Here is an 18,515-nt window from a genome sequence, read left to right as displayed (position 1 = left end):
ATTCCCGGGCCGGGAGAAATATTTGTATGGCCTACATTTATTTCTCTCGTGAGTTTGGGTGTAATTTGTGGTTGTCTATGTGTGTCCATGGCACCCGCGACACAGGGTTTCCCTAGTGCGGGGCTATGTTGAGTGTGTGCGTTATTATTATTATTATTATTATAGTAAGTACTAGTTGGAGACTTGACATTTTCGCATCTTTGAAGATTTCGGCAATTATCTCCGAAATCCAAGTTTTCTCACGATATTTTCATTTCCAAGCAAGTGATGAAAATTATAATAATTAATTCGTGGTCAACGATCAAAACTAATTTCTTGACGTTTGCCGACCTTCAGGTTGCACCTTTACGATGAAAGTGTCCCAATACAAAATTTCAACTTTTTGGGAATACGCAAAATAAGATTCAAGTTGTGACATTTTCATATTATTTTATTTATTACTCTTGAAGTACTAAAGGTGATGGCCTTATTAGTCTTTGAAAATAATGAGGAAAAATGGAACTTTACAACTGAAAATTGTTTCTGATGATTTTAATGTTCAACAATTTAAAAACATAATTTACAAAAACTAGTCGCCAATAGGTCTTTTTTTAACGATTTTTTGTTATCATTTAACGTATTAAGAATTAAGTCTTTTTAATGTTCATCAGCTAAGCAAGATGTCATAACCCTTGATATTGTTTTGTGATCCCTATTTCACAATTAAAAAAGAAGAAAGTCCACGAAACAAAAAAGTCAGTCCCTTTAAAAAGTAAGTTAATAAAAAAAAATATTTTTTTTTAAATATTAAGCGACGGGTCGAACAAGTCGTGTACCCGGTGGATAGCATCACGCATGTCCATAACAGTAGCACTGCCGCTCGAAGGTTACTGTTACGGCGTCCATCTCTCTGAGACATAGTTGACAAGTCCCATGTGCCTGTAATTTCACCAGCACCCTTACCCTTCAAAACTGTAACACGGTAAAGTGGCAGTACTACCCTGGACGAACTCACAAGGAGCTCTACTGTTACTAGAGATTGTTGAATATGATTTTCGGAACGAAAATGGCTCAAATGCTAATCCGTCAGTGGCAGCGTGTTGTCTTTGCAAATGCAGATTCAACAATAAATGCGGCGTTAATATCTCGACGCGGGAGTAGAATTTTTAAACTGAAAGAACAAAATGAAAGGGACCTTTATGAATCAGTGCTATTCGAGCTTTAATTGCACAATTTCATCTTCACCACAGTGTGACTAATGTAACAAAATATTTTTTTAAGATGGTTTTACGGTATAAACTCATTTTTAAATTTTTTGATTTGGGTCACTTTCATTGTAAGGGTGCGAAGTATTAGTCGGATGATTGCGTCATATTGCGTCATGCGTTAGAAGAAACATACCGACTGATTCGCTAGCCGCCATGCGTTAGAACAGTACCGGCGGATAGAAAGAGACAAATTTCATTCATTAAAATACAATAGATGAATGCGTATTATTACATATGATATGGTAAAAAGAAAAGAGATAACTTTAAATATGTGTTTTTTAGAGGACATTACTTTTATTAATGGATATTAAATGGAAATTTGTGTATTTTGTATGTTTGAAGATATGAAGTTAACGAAACCATATTACGTTATTATGTACTGTAGTTTTAAATAATAGTTTTGTTATGAAGTAGTGTATTTTGGCAAAGTAATCGATAATATTTATTTTTCATTAAATGTTCACACGCATATTACATTAACAAAATAATAATAAATTTAGTAAATTATAACATAGTAATAAGAATATGGCATTAAGTACTTTATCATTTACAATAACATGCCTGAATTTCACAATTTTTTCAAGTTACGTAATTTGGTTGTATTATGATACTCAATAGAGATGTGATGTGACTATTTATTTTCGTTAAATGACATCAGCTGATCGAAACTGTTCATGGCGAAATTTCCATAAATAACGTAGTGTGCACTAAAACAACTCTGCTAACTAGTTTCATACCATTAACTGAATCCGACCTTCAAATATGACCACACCTTTCTGTTACACCCTGTATAGTCGACTGTTTTAACTGGCCCTTATTGCGGCATTTTATTCGACTGCATATAGGAAAAGGATGAATTTGATAACTTAGTTTATTTTTAATGTTTTTGTAGTTATTATTTTATCTTATTTTAAATTGTAATTTAGATTTTAATTTTTAATTTTGATGTTATTTTTACTTTGAGTTGTGTAAAGTGATTAATTTTGAAGGGATTAACTAATTTTATAATTTGAAAATATGGATCATAGACATCTGAAATAAGTTATTTTTATTTTATTTATATAGTCTGGGCACTGGCCTCATGCCACAATGAGAAGGCTTGTGTTGTAGTACCCACGCGAACCCAACTCGGATTGGGAACTTCACACACATCTTTAAATTGCTTTACAGACGTGTCACACCCCTCCTGGAAGAATGGCATAAGTGGAGTTACGTCAAAAACGTTTATTGCTCCGTTGATACAGAAAAATATAACCCACATCCTCTGTAATTCTTGTAATTCTAGCGGCTAATATTGTAGATAGAGTTAGGATGTGGGTTTTTTTTTTCTGTATCTGATGGAGCAACAAACATGTTTGACGTAACTCGACTTATGCCATTCAACCATAAGGGGTGCGATGTGTAGATTTCTTCACTATGTTTCCCTTCACAGAATAACATAGACATAGACATAGACGTACTTTTATTGGCACGAATACAACAACACAAAACCACACTAAAACAGTTTACATACAAATAAGTAGGTATATGACTTATAATTACAAGTAAAACTAAAACAATGATGCACAGTAGACAGTAGTATGGCTTGTGTTGTAGCGTCATGCCACACGGGACTTATCTCAGCATATGCTGCAGTAGCTTTACCACAGCGCTGATTTTCAGTAAGCCCGTAGAGCTGGACGCCAGAAATTCATTAAAAAGAAAAGAATAAAAAATAAATTAGAAATATTAGTGCTTTCTTTTTACTATTACTATCATATAATATTCAAATAAATATATATAAATATAAATAAGATATATTAGCGAAAATGACATAATACTTATATTTAAATGATATGAAATTACAGAGCTATACCCTATCAGCGAACCTTTTACCTCGAAAATGCTGGAACACCCCGGCCGCCCACGGACAACTCGGCCTGGTATGATGTTAATAGTTGTTTTATTTTGCTTTTAAAAGAAAAGACAGACTTTACTTCCCTCATAGGCGGCGGCAAGTTATTCCAGCACTTCGAGGCTGCGTATCTAAAACTCCCACGAAAAGCAGAAGTGCGGTGCGGAGGGATCTGCAATACCCAACCCGTCGAACGAGCACCATATCTCCCATGGTCACGCCAAGACAACTTTTCTGCCAGGTACATCATCAATCATGGTAAATATTAAATTTAAAATAAGTTAAAAGTCATAAAGTAAAGTAGTACCAGTAGTAAGCGCATTGGACTCCGTAAGAATAGCCGTCTGTTTCTTTTTGAACATGTCCTTGTATGCCCCGAGCATCTCCATGTATGACATCGGCGTTACGTAGTTAAGCCGGTTCAGTTGCTGCAGGAACTTAATGCTTGCGTTCACGACACTCTCGTGGACGTAGCAGCACACCGACTGAGGAAAGATGGAGGCAACAGTCTCATTAATAATAACAATAACAACGACAGTGACAATAATAGTAACGGATTTTTCTTTAAGGGCGCGTTCCCATTACGTCGTGACGATAGATAGTCGTGCAGTTTAAATTGTCGTAGCTTGTATATTTAAATGAAATACTAGGACAGAATGTCGTGACAATGCGAAGAGCTAGAACGACCGTCGTCAGATTATGATTAAAACGTCATTTTAAGAATGTGACGACAGACTCAACTCGCAAGTTCAAACTATTCTGTTGTGCAAGTCGATGAATTGTCGCCACGATCTAGTGGAAACAGCTAGATAGTCGTTCAACGATAAAATAAATGTCCACGACACAGTCACGACTAGAGATGGAAATGGATAAATATCATTGGGATAAATACTCAGGATAAATATCCATTTTTACTCAATGTTTATCCAAAAACGTGGATAAATATTTTAAATCATGGTTTATTATTCATATTTAGTAAAAGCATATTTTTAAAACACTTTGTGTACCTACACAATTATCAATATTTTATTTTTATGTCTTTAATTAATAGATTTTGTGTGTAAAATGTGAAAGAGAATCCTTACGCTATTTCAAGTCCAAACATGACTTTATTTAGTAAGTAGTAGACCCCAAGACCATAAAGTTGGGTCGCACTTTATTAACGCAGAATAGGTCAGCTCAAGGGTTACAGTTCATTTGATAACTTTCTGTCAATCGAATTTTTTATACCACTCGTCTCGAAAAACGTAGGTACTAAAACAGTATTATTACATAAAAGAATGGCAAAAACTTAATTATTTAATAAAAAATGAATTCTAATGAATTTTATTATAAACCACACAAAAAAATAATTATCCATGTTTTAGGCTAAATACTCAGTAAAAACGGATATTTATCCTTAGACGGATATTTATCGGGTAAAAAAACGCGACAGTCGTCCAACGATAAATAAAACGTGGACATAATGGGAACGCGCCCTTACTGGACATTGGTGTCGTTCGTCATAATTTTTATATTATTTTTACAAAACTACCGTAAACAGCGTATACATTTTAGTACTAGTAGAGATTCTTGTGAAAGAATTCGTCGAGGGAAGTACTGTCACCTTATTTATTACCGCCAAGCAGTAATGTCAGTATTACTGCTTTCCGATTTTGAAGGGTAAGGGTGCTGGTGAAATTACAGGCACATGGGACTTGTCAACCTATGTCTCAGAGTGACGGGCGAGTGGTAGAGTAGAGCCCCTCAGATCTTTACGATTTCAAACTCTGTTCAAACTACACTCACGACTTGTCATGGTTTTATAAAAAAAAAATCTCGCGCAGTTTTGTATTCCCGCTGCGCAGTTACCGTTTCGTCGACATGGGGACACCAGCCCGTCACACTATACCATTCCGTATCGTATCTAGTTTCTACGTTGCCCAATTGACATAATATACATAATAATATAGTACAATTTCAGTTCCGCGGCTATACTACTCCCCTTATCATAAGGATGGATCAAAAACTCAATAGCACTGTCAATCTCCATACTGTAGACCGTAACTCTGAAAAAGGTCAAAATTCAGTCTTTAAACTAGATGGCGCCGTGGATATCAATCATTTCCTCTTCAATATGTAATATATGAAGTCCGTTTTTTTGTTCCTTGTTATATTATACAAATATTAATCATGTGTTAACATTATTTTCTGAACTTTGACAAATATGCAATGTCAATGGATGGCATTGTGTACTAAAAATAAATTTATAAGTTAAGGCTTCCTAATATGGGTAGATGGCGCCAACCCTAAACAAAATAAAAGGATAGCTAGCACTATCCATAAAAATCTGTGCAATACGCGCCATCTAATTGATTTGTTTGTTTTTATAACAAACAAATCAATTAGATGGCTAGAAATCGACTCATCCGAAGAACAGAGTCCGATGTGATTATACAGCGAAAAGTGGTTAAAACATAATTTCGTTATTCAAAAGGCCTATATAAAGGTGTTTTCAGATTTTTTATGTATTTATTATTTTGTTTCGGAAATATAAAATCGAACAACAGTCGATCTTGACTGTGGATATCCGCAGTCGAGCACTTAGTTTTAAGCTATTATGTTGGATATTTAATGTGTAGTGCTTTTCTATGTGGAATATCCGGAATAAATAAAAAAATATATATAAAATACCCGACTACGCTGTCTTGTATCGTAATTGACATTTTTAGCTGTCGAGTAATAGAGACGAAATATCATTTAATTTGTTTGAAAACTATTCTGCCATATCATTACGGTGACAACTACGCTCCGATTGGCCAGCCCAAATGCGAACGGGTGTCGTCAATTGTTTCACTTCAAATCGGCCAGTTTAACTTGAGCTTTGCTATAATGGACGAAAATTGCAAAATTACATATTTTATACTTAGTTACCGTTGAAATGTGATTCCGGTTGTTTTATAACTAGATGTTTTACTGTTTTTCCCACACCAACGAATGGACCAGCCCCCCATTGTTAGAGATTATTATTTTTATTACAATAAATACAGAATATTTTTCGAATATACGGAGACGTACACACAGGTTAGTTGTTGGCGCTGTACTGTTTCAGCGTTCCAATTTGTGATTTTAGAGCAAACGAGAGTTGATATTTAAAAGTGATATAAGGCCCATTTGCCTGATGAGTTGCCAGGGATGGATGGCCTTATTTCGTCTCTATTTCTGGTTATATGTATACTCGATGTTTTTAGAGAAAATTCTCGAATCAGCAAAAGATCTATAACCCCCATAGGCGGTTTATTAAATTAGTTTCAGTTTTATTGTTAAGTAAAATTTGCAACTGACATTTTTTACTCGAAAAAAAAATAGCATTAGGTGAGAAATATCTCGGTAGCCGCTCACGCGATTCATGCGTCTCTGGAAGCATACCACACCTAGAGGTGACGGTAATGATTTTATACCGATTTATCGGATATCGAAGTTATAACAGGTAAAAGAACTAATACTAATTGCTATTTCGGTAACTACTCTAGCAAATCATAAAGTTTTTAATGCCTGGGTCTGTCATTTAAAAAAAAATAAACAACTTCAAAAATACGTCACGACAATATTGTGTGATATTGTTTGGGCTGGTGATGTCGGTGTTTATTTATTGAAAACATACCGTAAGTTGCGTTTTTTAAGTTTACCCTGAATATAAATGTTTATAAACTATACTTTAAGGAGTAATTTCATGGTAAACATTAGAACCACTCAAACGGAATATTATCATATTTACCCAAGTACACCAAAAATTTCATTAGTGTTTTTTAAGTGCAGAATTTGCGGTGTATTACTGCATTTTATTTGAGATGTTTTTGTTGTAGTACCGAGGGTATTTATTTAGCAATGCAGAATAATAATTTTTATTTATAAAAACTATTAATATATATATAAAGGCTCAGGAGGGCCTTCATCAGAGCCATTCATCATGTTAGGCATGTATCACCGGGCGTGGAAAATAGAAATAATTAAATTGTCAATTAATCACACGTTCTTTAATTTTAAAACAAAATAACTTCACTACTAACTGCTTAGGATTATTATAAAACGGAATCAATTATTAATTTAAACAAAAAGGCACTGATTGTCTGGAAATATAGCGATCCGTCGCAGACACGGTGCGCAGGCGGCTATCACCCGAACGAATGACACGTTAAGATGGCCGCCCCGCTGCCACTGACAGACGACGTTTCGCTAGAGTGAATGGCCAAGCGATTCACTCTTGTTCCGATAGAGGGCGCCACAATGTTGCGCCGTCATATATTTAAACTGAACCCTTTTCTAATTTGCGAAACCAAATAGCCACCATTTTGCGGTAGTATGAGCGCATCGCGGGTAGTTACCGAAACATAAATGCGTTAGTTATGACAAGGAGAGTAGTAGGTATAGGTATACTAAAATCGTAAATCTACTGATTCTAGTTTCACAGTGCACCTATATGAGACACATACCAGTCCAGTTCGATCCATCTCCTGAGTGTGACACACGCAAGTACTTTTTGTTTTTCCTTTTTTGAATTTAGTTTTGATATTCTTTTAGCAATTTTAGTAAATACTTGCCACCATAGAGTTAATGATTTCGTCGGAAGTGTCGAGATCCTCCATATAGGTGAAGAAATGTTCAGCGACTGACTCTAGCGCGGTCTTGGGCCACTCGCTGAACCAATCGATAGTGCAGCAGTTCACTAGTGACGGGAACTGGCGCAGGCGTGCCCGGAATATCTGTAGTAACAAACATCATTAACCCATTTTGAACTGTTTACTGCTGGTTAGGACTTCCAACACACGCCTTCCAAGTCTTGTGAACCTTCTGTTTACTCAACTATGTAGCACCGATGATTACGTAGTTGAGTAGGTGACTCTAGGAGCGTACAAGCACTTGACCAAAAACAAACATAACCATAGGGTATACAAAATTATAGGGTGTCCTAGTTTGGGCTCCAGTCTCTGCAAATATTCACCAGCAGTAGAGCTCCTAGAGTTCGTCAAGAGAAGTACTGCCTTCTTACCTATTTCTGCCGCCAAGCAGTAATTTGAGCTATAGCGCGTTGCGTTCTGGTGTTGGTGAAATTACAGGCACAAGGAACTTGTCAATTTATGTCTCAGGTAACGGGCGCAGTGGCGGTGCCAGGCCGTCTTTGCAATTTGAAGTTCTGAGTGACACTGCAACTGTTTTGGACAGGCGTGTAGCTTACCGTCAGGCGCACGACTTGTTCGTCTCGTCATTGTATTATAAAAGAAAAACCTGTAGAACTAAGTGTTTCAAATTCAAATTCAAATTCAAAATAATCTTTATTTCATAGGTAAGCATTATTACACTTGAAATCGTCACAATATTAAACTCTACCGCTCATTCGTAAGGCAGATTCCCCTGAGAAGAATGAGCAAGAAACTCTAGGGGATGAGCAAGAAACTCTAGGGGATGAGCAAGAAACTCTAGGTTTCGGCTCATTAAACAGGTATAGACTAATTGTTATCTTGCAGATGGTGATTGTATTGACTTTTGGGGATACACTGTTTTGTATCGGAGTTATTTCATAACAGAACTTCCTTGTTCGGAGGTTTCTGGTAATTGGAAGAACCTTAAGAAAAGACATTAATTTTGTGCTTACCTCACCAATAGGACTCATAACGACAACAATATGCAAGTTGCTGCGCACTCTCCTCTGGTAGCAAGAAAACAAGTTGTTCTTTGTGGCGGGAAGATTCATTTCCATCACAGCATGCCTCACCGCTTGATAGATCTTGTCGAAGTCTTCCAACTCGTAGATGTTGGGGACATCGCCCGAACTCAAGATGTTGTTTAGATCTTCTAGGAAGGATTCCATTTTTATCTGTTATGTAATGAAATATAGTTACTTTTGAAATGCAAAAATTCAATTCAATTCAATATTCTTTATTGCACAATAAACAACCAAAAATACAATACAATAAAAAATACAGTGTACAACAGGCGGCCTTATTGCTAAATAGCAATCTCTGCCAGGCAACCTTGGGGTGATAGGATAAACTAAAAGTAGTAATAATAATAGAGGGCGCAATAAATATGATATTATTATTAAACATCATAATATATGAATGAAATAAATAATAAATATCTACTAACATATAAATTACATAAATACTTAAATACTAATATAATACATACAAATAAATATATTATCACCACAGAAGAGGAAAAAAAAAAAAAAAAAAACCAATAAATAAGACAGCAGAGTAGAATTTATAATTTGTAAAAAAGTAAAAAAAAAATGTAATTATGCACCAATTGTAAACCGGGATTTACAAGAGATATCATTAGAATGACCTAAAATATTTTTTATTTAGGAAATGAAACTATTTTTCCGGATTTAAATCGCGTATATTTGTTTTTTCAAACAAACCGACGTTTCGGGCCCTTTACAGGTCCCATGGTCACGGTTGACTAATTAACGGTTGAGAAATTTTTTATTGGCACGATGTGACAGGACGAACAAGTCGTGCGTCTGATGGTTAGTGACACACCTATCCGTAACAGTTGCATTGCCAATCAGAGCTTTAAATTGCAAAGATTTGAGGGGCAATGCCACTGCGCACGACACCTCGAGACTTAAGATGAAAAGTCCCGTGTGCCTGTAATTTCACCAGCGCCCTTATCCTTCAAAACCGTAACGCAGTAATGCTCACATTACTGCTTGACGGTAGAAATAGGTAAGGTACTGCTAACACACAAGGTACTTCCCTGGACGAACTATTTCAGAAAGAGCTCTACTGTTACTAGTAATAATAATAATCCCGCCCTGCATCGTGCCTGGCTCAAAAGTTTCCGTTATACTGGTAACGTTGCCTCGTTGGATGGAAATGGACATCTGTTGAATCTACTACGACTCAGAGCGGTGATCGCATCTCCCTATCTCTGAGTCTCTTGCTTTCAATCTCAGGGTGAAGCGTAACGTTCGATTGTGACCCGTACGAAGTCGCACATCGACTTCAGGGCAGAATATTTTGTGTGCTTTAAAATAAAGCTTTTGCATGTGCAAACTATAGTATTTTTGAGAACCATCTGTGATGAATCCTTTTAAAACTTTTACCAATAAATATATAATAACCGCATCTAAATTGATTCAACTGTTTTGGTTACAAAATACAGAAAATGTGGACGAATTATATACTGTCCCTTTGTTTTTTTTATTTCTATAACATTGTCGCTTACACATAGAGCTTTTAGATTTTTACTATTATTACAAATTGGAAATCAAACTGTTTTTGAATCTAAATCGCGTATCTATATTAGTTTTTTTCAAACAAAACTAACGTTCTGTTAGGGTGGTTTGCATTAATATTAGATATAATTTATGGTTCTCTTGGGGTTATTCTCATGTTTGATTTGATCTCGCAGTGAAAGTCCGAACATAGTCCTGTCCACTGCCCTCTGGATGACCTTGAGCCCATAGTGAGCGACCACGTCTCAGTGCCGTAAGTCATCGCTGGTCAAAGACCTGTGGTATTTCGATGGTGATATTTCAAAGAAAATGCTTAATGTTCAGGAGGTCTACTCTTCGTCCGTAATACTCGACCAAATGAAAACACAATGTCAAGTATGAAGCTTCATTCGCATCATGCGTCCTTTGAATTTGGTCGAGTACCTATTACTTATTTGACAGTAATTGTTTCGGACGGAGTACGAGAATACAGGGCCAGGTAATAAAGAGTGATAAAAACGATGGGCGCTTTGTATCGGCGATCCGAGCGGAAGCGAAGGAAGTGTGGATATGTGTGGTGGTTTCCTAACGTGTTTGTTTACCTGAGCATCAGAGAAGAGAAAGACGATGCCGCGGTTTTCCACTCCAGCCTTCATCATGGTGCTCTTTAGGTCATCACGCCACTCACTCATGCCGTACGCCTTTGTTATTTCTATTTGCATACACGTATGCTCCGCCATGAATGCAGCTAGGCGGGATAGCGACTGACGACCTACAAATACGTCAAGTGTCAAACAGGGTTTCTTCGGGGACGAGTCTTGCGCTGGACAAGGACATGCCGCCCAAGAAGAAAATCATTAGGGACGACACAGTTTTATAAATAACTAATCACTGGTAATTTTTAAGTTGGTTTCAAATCATTTAGTAGTAATTTGAAACTTCTATTGAACAAAATGCACGAATTTCAGGGAAACATATTGAAATTGTGGTAGTGATAACAGTTTGAAATGAACACACTAAGGCTCGGCCTATGAAGAGCAGTCAGCATTTAATTACCTAGTGGTTTGATCTATCGCCTCTCAAGCAGAGGCCGTGGGTTCGAATCCGGCCTCGCATCTTCTAGCTTCTCAGATTTACTATGAAGGAAAACGTCGTGACAAAACCTGGATGTCGACGAAGGCTCGTAAACCTCAAAAAACATGTGAAGTCCGTCACAAAGCGGGTTGGGCCGCTTTGCCCCAGCGTGGCGGACTATGGCCTAAACCCTCGCCAGAGAGGAGACCGGTGCCTAGCAGTGGGACGTATAAGGGTCGAAACACAACACTGCGAATCGGCGCGATGCGAATTTGCAGCGCAGAAAACTGCGCTGCGATTTCGTGCGGCCAAGCTTCTCACTGCCACTGAACTTTTTTTTTTAAGCCAGGTAGGCGACATGGATCGTAAAAAGTGTGTTGCACTGCAGTTATTGATAAGAAAGTACAGGAAAAAAAGACAAAGAAGATTAACATCGCAGGAATGCGCGACGCGAAGCAATTCGCAAATTCTTGCGATGCGTCGTGCGAGCTTGTAGATTTGTGCGATGTGACGTCGCATTGCAGTTTTGTATTTTGAGCCTAAATGGGTTGAGGATTGTAAATGTTTAGTAATGGCACGCAAGTGGTGAAGAAAAACATAATAATAAAACGACTTACATGCGAAGAAAGCTTATAATTGGAAAACGTTAAGCGTGGCCCCCATTGCGTTAAGCGTGGCATAGGCTCTCTCCTTAGGCTAAATTTATACTACGGCGAAATGGAATGGAAGCGAAATAATATCGATAGAAAAATTCGCTTCCCGTCCATTCCGCCGCAATATAAATTGAGTCTTAGAGGATAAACGTGCCGTAATGATGGGATAATCAAGCCTTCGATGAATCTAATTCATCATCAGCTTACACGCATCCACTGCTGGACATAAGCCTCCACTAGCGCACGCCAACTTTCCCGGTCTTGTGCCGCCCGCATCCAGCCACTGCCGGCCACCTTGCTTAGGTCGTCCGTCCATCTTGCCGCAGAACGTCCTACACTACGTTTTCCTTGACGCGGTCGCCATTCCAGTCTCGGCTGTGTAGCACATAACTGGTAGAACGCATTGGTTAAATGCCTTGTTTTTAGGCTTTGTGGGATTGACGACCTGAAGATGTGGCTAAGCTTCCAAAATGCGGCCGTGAATCTAATGTGCACTATAAAACACCAGCCTTACCAGAGCCGCCCATGCCAAGTAGCAGCGCGTTGGCCATGGGCTGGCGCATGATTCGTGAGATGCGGCATAAGTGCGCGATGGCGTCGTCGAACAGCACCAGATCTAAAGGTACTGTCGTTGCCAAGTTGTAGTCTTCTAGGTAGCGGTCCAAGATCACTTGCAACTGTATCAATAAGAACATCCATTTATTTATCACAAGATAAACTCCACGTCTTTTCAATTACCTATTTATGATTATCGTACATTGTATTAGGGTTTCTGATTTCTTGAAATCTTTCTTTTTTACCTATTTCTATCGCCATGCAGAAATGTGAGCAATACTGGGTTTCGGTTTTGAAAGGTAAGGGTGCTGGTGAAATTACAGGGACATGGGACTTGCCAACTTATGTATCGGGGTGTCTGCAATTTTAATTTAACATAATTTCCTCAAATAAAAGTAACCAAAGCAATTGTCCAATGGCATAATATCTTTTGTAGTAGTTAAGGGGAAGACATTTAGTTCTTGTGTTTATTGTCTTATTAACACTGGTAGTAATATTTATTTTATTCACTATGAAATAACTAAAACAATTAAAAAGGTTTAGTTCTTTGTAGTCGGGTTGTTCTTCGAAATAAATTATTTTTGTTAAGTTTTCATATATTTTTTAGAACCTTTATGTAAGCTATTTTTATCAAGCTAAATGCAATGTAAGCATACTCTAAAAGATTATTTTATGAAAGGCACGTATTAATTTTCATTATTCTTCGTAATATTTGTAAATTTCTAATTATTCACGTTGATACTAATGACACCACGCACTGAGAATGACTTTAGCTTGTATAATAATGACGCCGTGTTGCAGACAATGATCTAAAATCTTTCATTTTTGGGTATTTAACAATAAAAAAACATTTAAGTAATCAAAATATTTATTAAGTATATTATATAATATTTATTTATTAAACAAAGGATTCAAAGTAAATGACAATCTTAAATTATTAGCGTGAGGCGATAAATACGTAACTGTGAAGCTAAGTAGGTACTTAGATATTTCTTAAAAACAAACTGTCACACTCAAATAACTTAATCATCTAGCTAATAAAGGACTCAGTCTCGTATTATAGAACGTCTACCAAGACTCAAGCGTTACTTAAAAATAGTTTCAACCAATCAACTGGTTTGAATCTAATTTTAAGTAATGCTTGAGTATTAATCAAATAAAAAAAAAATAGTTTCAAGAAATCAACTGGCTTGGATCTACTTTTAAGTAATTCTTGAGTACTGATGAAATAAAAAAAATAGTTTCAACCAATCAACTGGCTTGAATCTAGTTTTAAGTAATGCTTTAGTATTGAGCTATGTTCTGTAATACGGGATTTAGTTTTTCTTTGGTAATAGTAATTTGGTAATTATTTAAAAAAATCACAGATTAACTTCTTCAATTAAGGACATAATTATTAAGAGAGTTCCACATATTTTAGCTACGTGATGTATATCTCTTAAAAATATTCATATCTGCATCCGCATTGCGTCCTCATCCCCGTAATATCCTTGATCTACACACAGGATAGACAAATATTAAGTTTCAAATAGTATACTTTTACTTACAATTTTAGGATTCAAAAGATTTCACGCAAAAAATATCACGTATTATCATCTTAATTCCAATCGCAATTATTATCAACTAAATTGGAATAATCAAAATGGGTCAATTTTCACTGAAGCTGAGTCTTATTAGTGACATCAATAAGAACATTAGAAATAATCTGAATTTTGTTTTGATTTTGAGATTTACGCTTAGTGTTTGCCAGGGGAGTTACACAAGAATCAAGATCGTCGTTCTGATTTCTAAAGGACTTATTATTGATATAACCCAGATGCTTACCATGGGAGCAAATTTCACCAGCATCACATAGGAAGCAACTCATATTTCTCATAGTGATTTTAGGTCTGAACGCGTCCCAAAGAACCTGATGTACAGAAAGGGTGCCCCTGAATGGTTTCAACTGCTCAGGAATCAATCTCTCCCTCTGAATTATGTCTTGCTCTGAAACTCTTTGAATTATAATATTTTCTAATCTTGATTCCATGATTTTGTAAAACTCATCAAAATTTCCAACATCTGAACCAAAATGCACCATTTGATCTGCTACTCTTTTTATTGTACCACCAACGCCATCAGGAGCACCCTTTCCGTGCCCAGCTTCAGAATAATTCCAGGTTATTCTAGTTATATTACTGTGTTGGGACGACAATTGACTGATAATATAAAACATATATTTATTCCGGTATTGCGATGACGGCGAATCGGATAAGTGCCGACAATGATGTAGCATAGAATGACGAGTTGAGGAAAAAACCTGTATGGACTTGTCTGTGAGCATTAAAAAACCGTTATGATTAGACTAAATGAATTCATTTGCCACTGGCTATTGAATAAAATACAAACGAAAATATTACGTATGTGCATTTAAGGAGTTTAGGTTGAAACACAAATGATATTTTTAATGACAAAATGTGAAGAACTATAAAAAATTACTTACAGCTCTCAGACCCGCACGTGCTCGTTCACCAATAGGTCTCCGCCGACTGAAGGCCCCTCCCGCACACCCGGGAAGGTGTATTAAAGATGCGTTCGAAAATGCGTCGTTCAATAATAAGATTTAACAACGTTACTGCGACAAATGACGTTTTTCTTGTAGCAATAATTTGAATTGAAGTTTAAGTTAACCATGCAAAGTATTTGAAGAGGTTTTTATTTTAAACGAAGGTTAATTTATTAAACTTTCATTCATAAAATTTTTAGAATGTATAAGTATTTAATAAATTATTTGTGAACAAATGTTGTGTTAAGAGACGTCATAGGAATAGGAGTACAATGACGTTTAGCGACATTTTTGATTTTTTTTTCATAAATTAAACCAAAGATGTATTTTTTAAACTGGGTAACATGTAAAATAATGGTAAATATATATAAAAAGCTTATTAATTGTGTCATGAAATTTTAGTATATTAAAATAATTGACCGGAAGACGTTTTTTGCCCCTTTTGAAGAACAACCCAGTCTACGCACTATATTTGTATTGTCACTTGGTATCTATCATAAAAAAAATTATATTTAAAGGTAAGTAAGTAGCCGTCTTGTTGGGCTTAAACGATTTTCGTCCACATTTTTACTTTTCTATGAGGTAAGTTTATGGTACAAAATGTGATAATACCTTGCAATGTATGTTGGAAGGATGGACACTTCAATCTTTCTTGGGAAACTGGATATGTTATTACAATATTGACTTCGGAAGCAAGGAAGGCACAAACCGAGAATTCTAAATTCGTAAATGTGTTTGTAAAGTTTTTTAGGTTCTTCTGATAAAAAAAAATGTTGTATATTTTAACCACTTTTTTATTTTTTTTTTATTTTATATTAATACATACCATATGTCTTATACAGAAACGTTAATTGTATTTTAATCTTTAATTTATAGCGGGTAATTTTTCTCTTCCCTTAGTACAAAGAAAAAAATTTGTAACTGCGTACATAATATAACTAATTGAAATGTGACTAAACTACTCACGAATAAAACTAAAGGGCACAATTGTCAGTTGTGCCTTTTTTGTGATGTAATTGAACTACATAATAAGGGCACAGTTCCGTACATTACCAAGAAAAATCTTTAGACAACACCTAGTGTTTTTAATGTATAATAAACGTTAAATAAACTTGTTCAGTATGTAATTATTAATACAAAGATCGAACACTCAGAAAAAATTCCTTCGATCCGGTCGGATTCGAACCGACGTCTTCTTGCATACCGTGCCAGACGCTATACCAACTAAGCCACGAAACGAACCAACTGACCTCACGAATCTTTCTATGATCTTTCTATGTGCTTGTGTCGTATCTTTGTACTTGGTCTTTCAATGACTTTTTAGTCGTAGCGCCATCTATGAGAAATCTATTGCAGATTTATCACTCAGTTAGTACCTTTACAGCTACCAGTCCTGGCGAGAGATGTCGCTATTCACTGTATTAATTAATTTTTTTATTGAATTGATATTCAATTGTTTAGTATAGTAAAAATCAGATTTTTTTAAAATAATATCAAGTAACGGGACGCTACACGCCTGTCCATAACAGTTGCAGTGCCACTCAGAGCTTCAAAGCGCAAAGATCTGAGGAGCACTACCACTGCGCCCGTCACCCTGAGACATAAGTTGACAAGTCCCATGTGCCTGTAATTTCACTAGCACGCTTACCTTTCAAAACCGGAACACAGTAAAGCCGACATTACTGCTTGGCGGCAGAAATAGATAAGGTGGCAATACTTCCCTGGACAAACTCTTTCACAAGGAGGTCTACTGCCGTTATTATTGATTATTGTAGTCAGTGACGCACTTTTCAGCTCGCTGTATATTCAACAATTATATTTCATATTCCCACAAGAAAAAGTTAGACTGGCCTTTATTTTTCCGATCCCGAATATGTATGTCTAACACAATTTTGATAAAAACTTTAGTTGTGCCCTTCTTCGTTCCGAGGGCAAAATAAACGTCTATGAAAAGTTGAACTTACCTTTTCCTTAAAATATAATAATTTTGAAAGCACATTACAAAAGGAAATGAGATAGAGAAGCTTCGCATGAAGAAGCGTTCTCGCTTTCACTCCTGCTTGTTGCACGAGTGATATCTTCAAACGGAATTAACCATCTACATAGAACGCCAAACGTGAAAACAGAACGCTAGGACGTTCAACCGCATCCTGTTTGCGGTATCACTACCGTACCTCTACCTACCTCTTCTCGGTCAGTGACTTCAAGGTACTTGCGCTCGTCTGATGTCAAGTCCATAAAGTCACCGTACAGCATTAGGTGGCCAGCCAGCACATCGTTCGCCGCCTTCTTGAACTCCGTCTTTATCTTCTTGTTTAACAAGCTACACATAACAATTAGCGCCCAGTTACACGAGAAGTTTTCGTGTACATTAATGGCGATTCTGAATTTTATTACTTTGCCATGACAGTTACGACGCAAGTGGTCGCTGCGCGGCGATAACGTGAACTCCGTTTGGCAACCGCGTGTGGTGAGCGCGATGAAATTATCGAATATATGCGCCCTTAAGGTACCTACTTTTGGTTCACCTGATACCGCGGTGGCATCGACATTTCTCGACAGTTGTTGACGAAAGTTCTAAGTTACAGGCATGCCGCTTAACTGAGTCGGTTCCTGAGGTAACTGCATTGTGCGGGAGGTGTGACAGTTTACGTAACAGTTATGTCGCGCTGCACACAGGATAATATCAACAAAATTTTCTGACGATATTCAAAGATTTCGTGCTTCGAGAGTAGGGCCCATGATACGCCTTTTCCGCTACCGTACAAGTAATTAAAAAATCGTATTTAGTATATCCACTAGATGATAAATTAGGTACGGTTCTTTGCAAGAGACGCTCGTAAGAAAGCGTCTCTGGACCCCGATTCAGAACTCTTCGATTGGATATCGTTCTCGAATCGAATACTCAAACAATATCGAGAAAAAAACGCATTGAATCGGAGAAATAGCAAAATCAACCATTAAAATAATTGCTCCTTAAGAAAATTTAGACGCTATTTATAAAAATGAATCTTCATGCGTGAACAGCCACCCTTAGAGGTGGATGATTTCCCTCAAAATGAAATGGGACCACTATGGAAGTACCCCCTTTCCAACAAAAAAAAAATCATGAAAATCGGTTCACAAACACCGGAGTTATCGCGTAACATACATACAAGAAAAACATACAATCGAATTGAGAACCTCCTCCTTTTTTGAAGTCGGTTTTAAAAAACTAATTAAGAACGACTGAGGCGAGTCCTGAATGGCAACCGATTTATTGACATAAAACATATGCTAAAGTGGGTTGCAAGCATTGACTTACAATTATATGGACGTCGGGTCCGCGCTAAAAAGTGTCCGAACT

General features: G+C 36.7%; 1 protein-coding gene across 1 annotated transcript; it reads right to left on the bottom strand.

Annotated features, from left to right (window-relative positions):
• Positions 1-3,448: 3,448 nt before the first annotated feature.
• LOC113236234 (dynein heavy chain 1, axonemal-like) lies at positions 3,449-17,500 on the bottom strand (the record flags this gene model as incomplete). Its single annotated transcript, XM_026472242.1, has 6 exons — positions 17,354-17,500; positions 12,584-12,746; positions 10,945-11,114; positions 8,774-8,995; positions 7,722-7,883; positions 3,449-3,626 (listed from the first exon to the last, which is right to left on the bottom strand). Coding segments are annotated over exons 1-6 (1,042 nt in total), but the record flags the coding sequence as incomplete, so codon positions are not given.
• Between the last annotated feature and the right edge of the window lie 1,015 nt (positions 17,501-18,515).

This window comes from Hyposmocoma kahamanoa, unplaced genomic scaffold (assembly GCF_003589595.1).
Source record: "Hyposmocoma kahamanoa isolate Upper Pololo Valley unplaced genomic scaffold, ASM358959v1 90260, whole genome shotgun sequence".
In the NCBI taxonomy this organism is placed as follows: domain Eukaryota; kingdom Metazoa; phylum Arthropoda; class Insecta; order Lepidoptera; family Cosmopterigidae; genus Hyposmocoma; species Hyposmocoma kahamanoa.
Note: the sequence above shows the minus strand (reverse complement) of the source record. Positions and strands in the feature narration are given on the sequence as shown.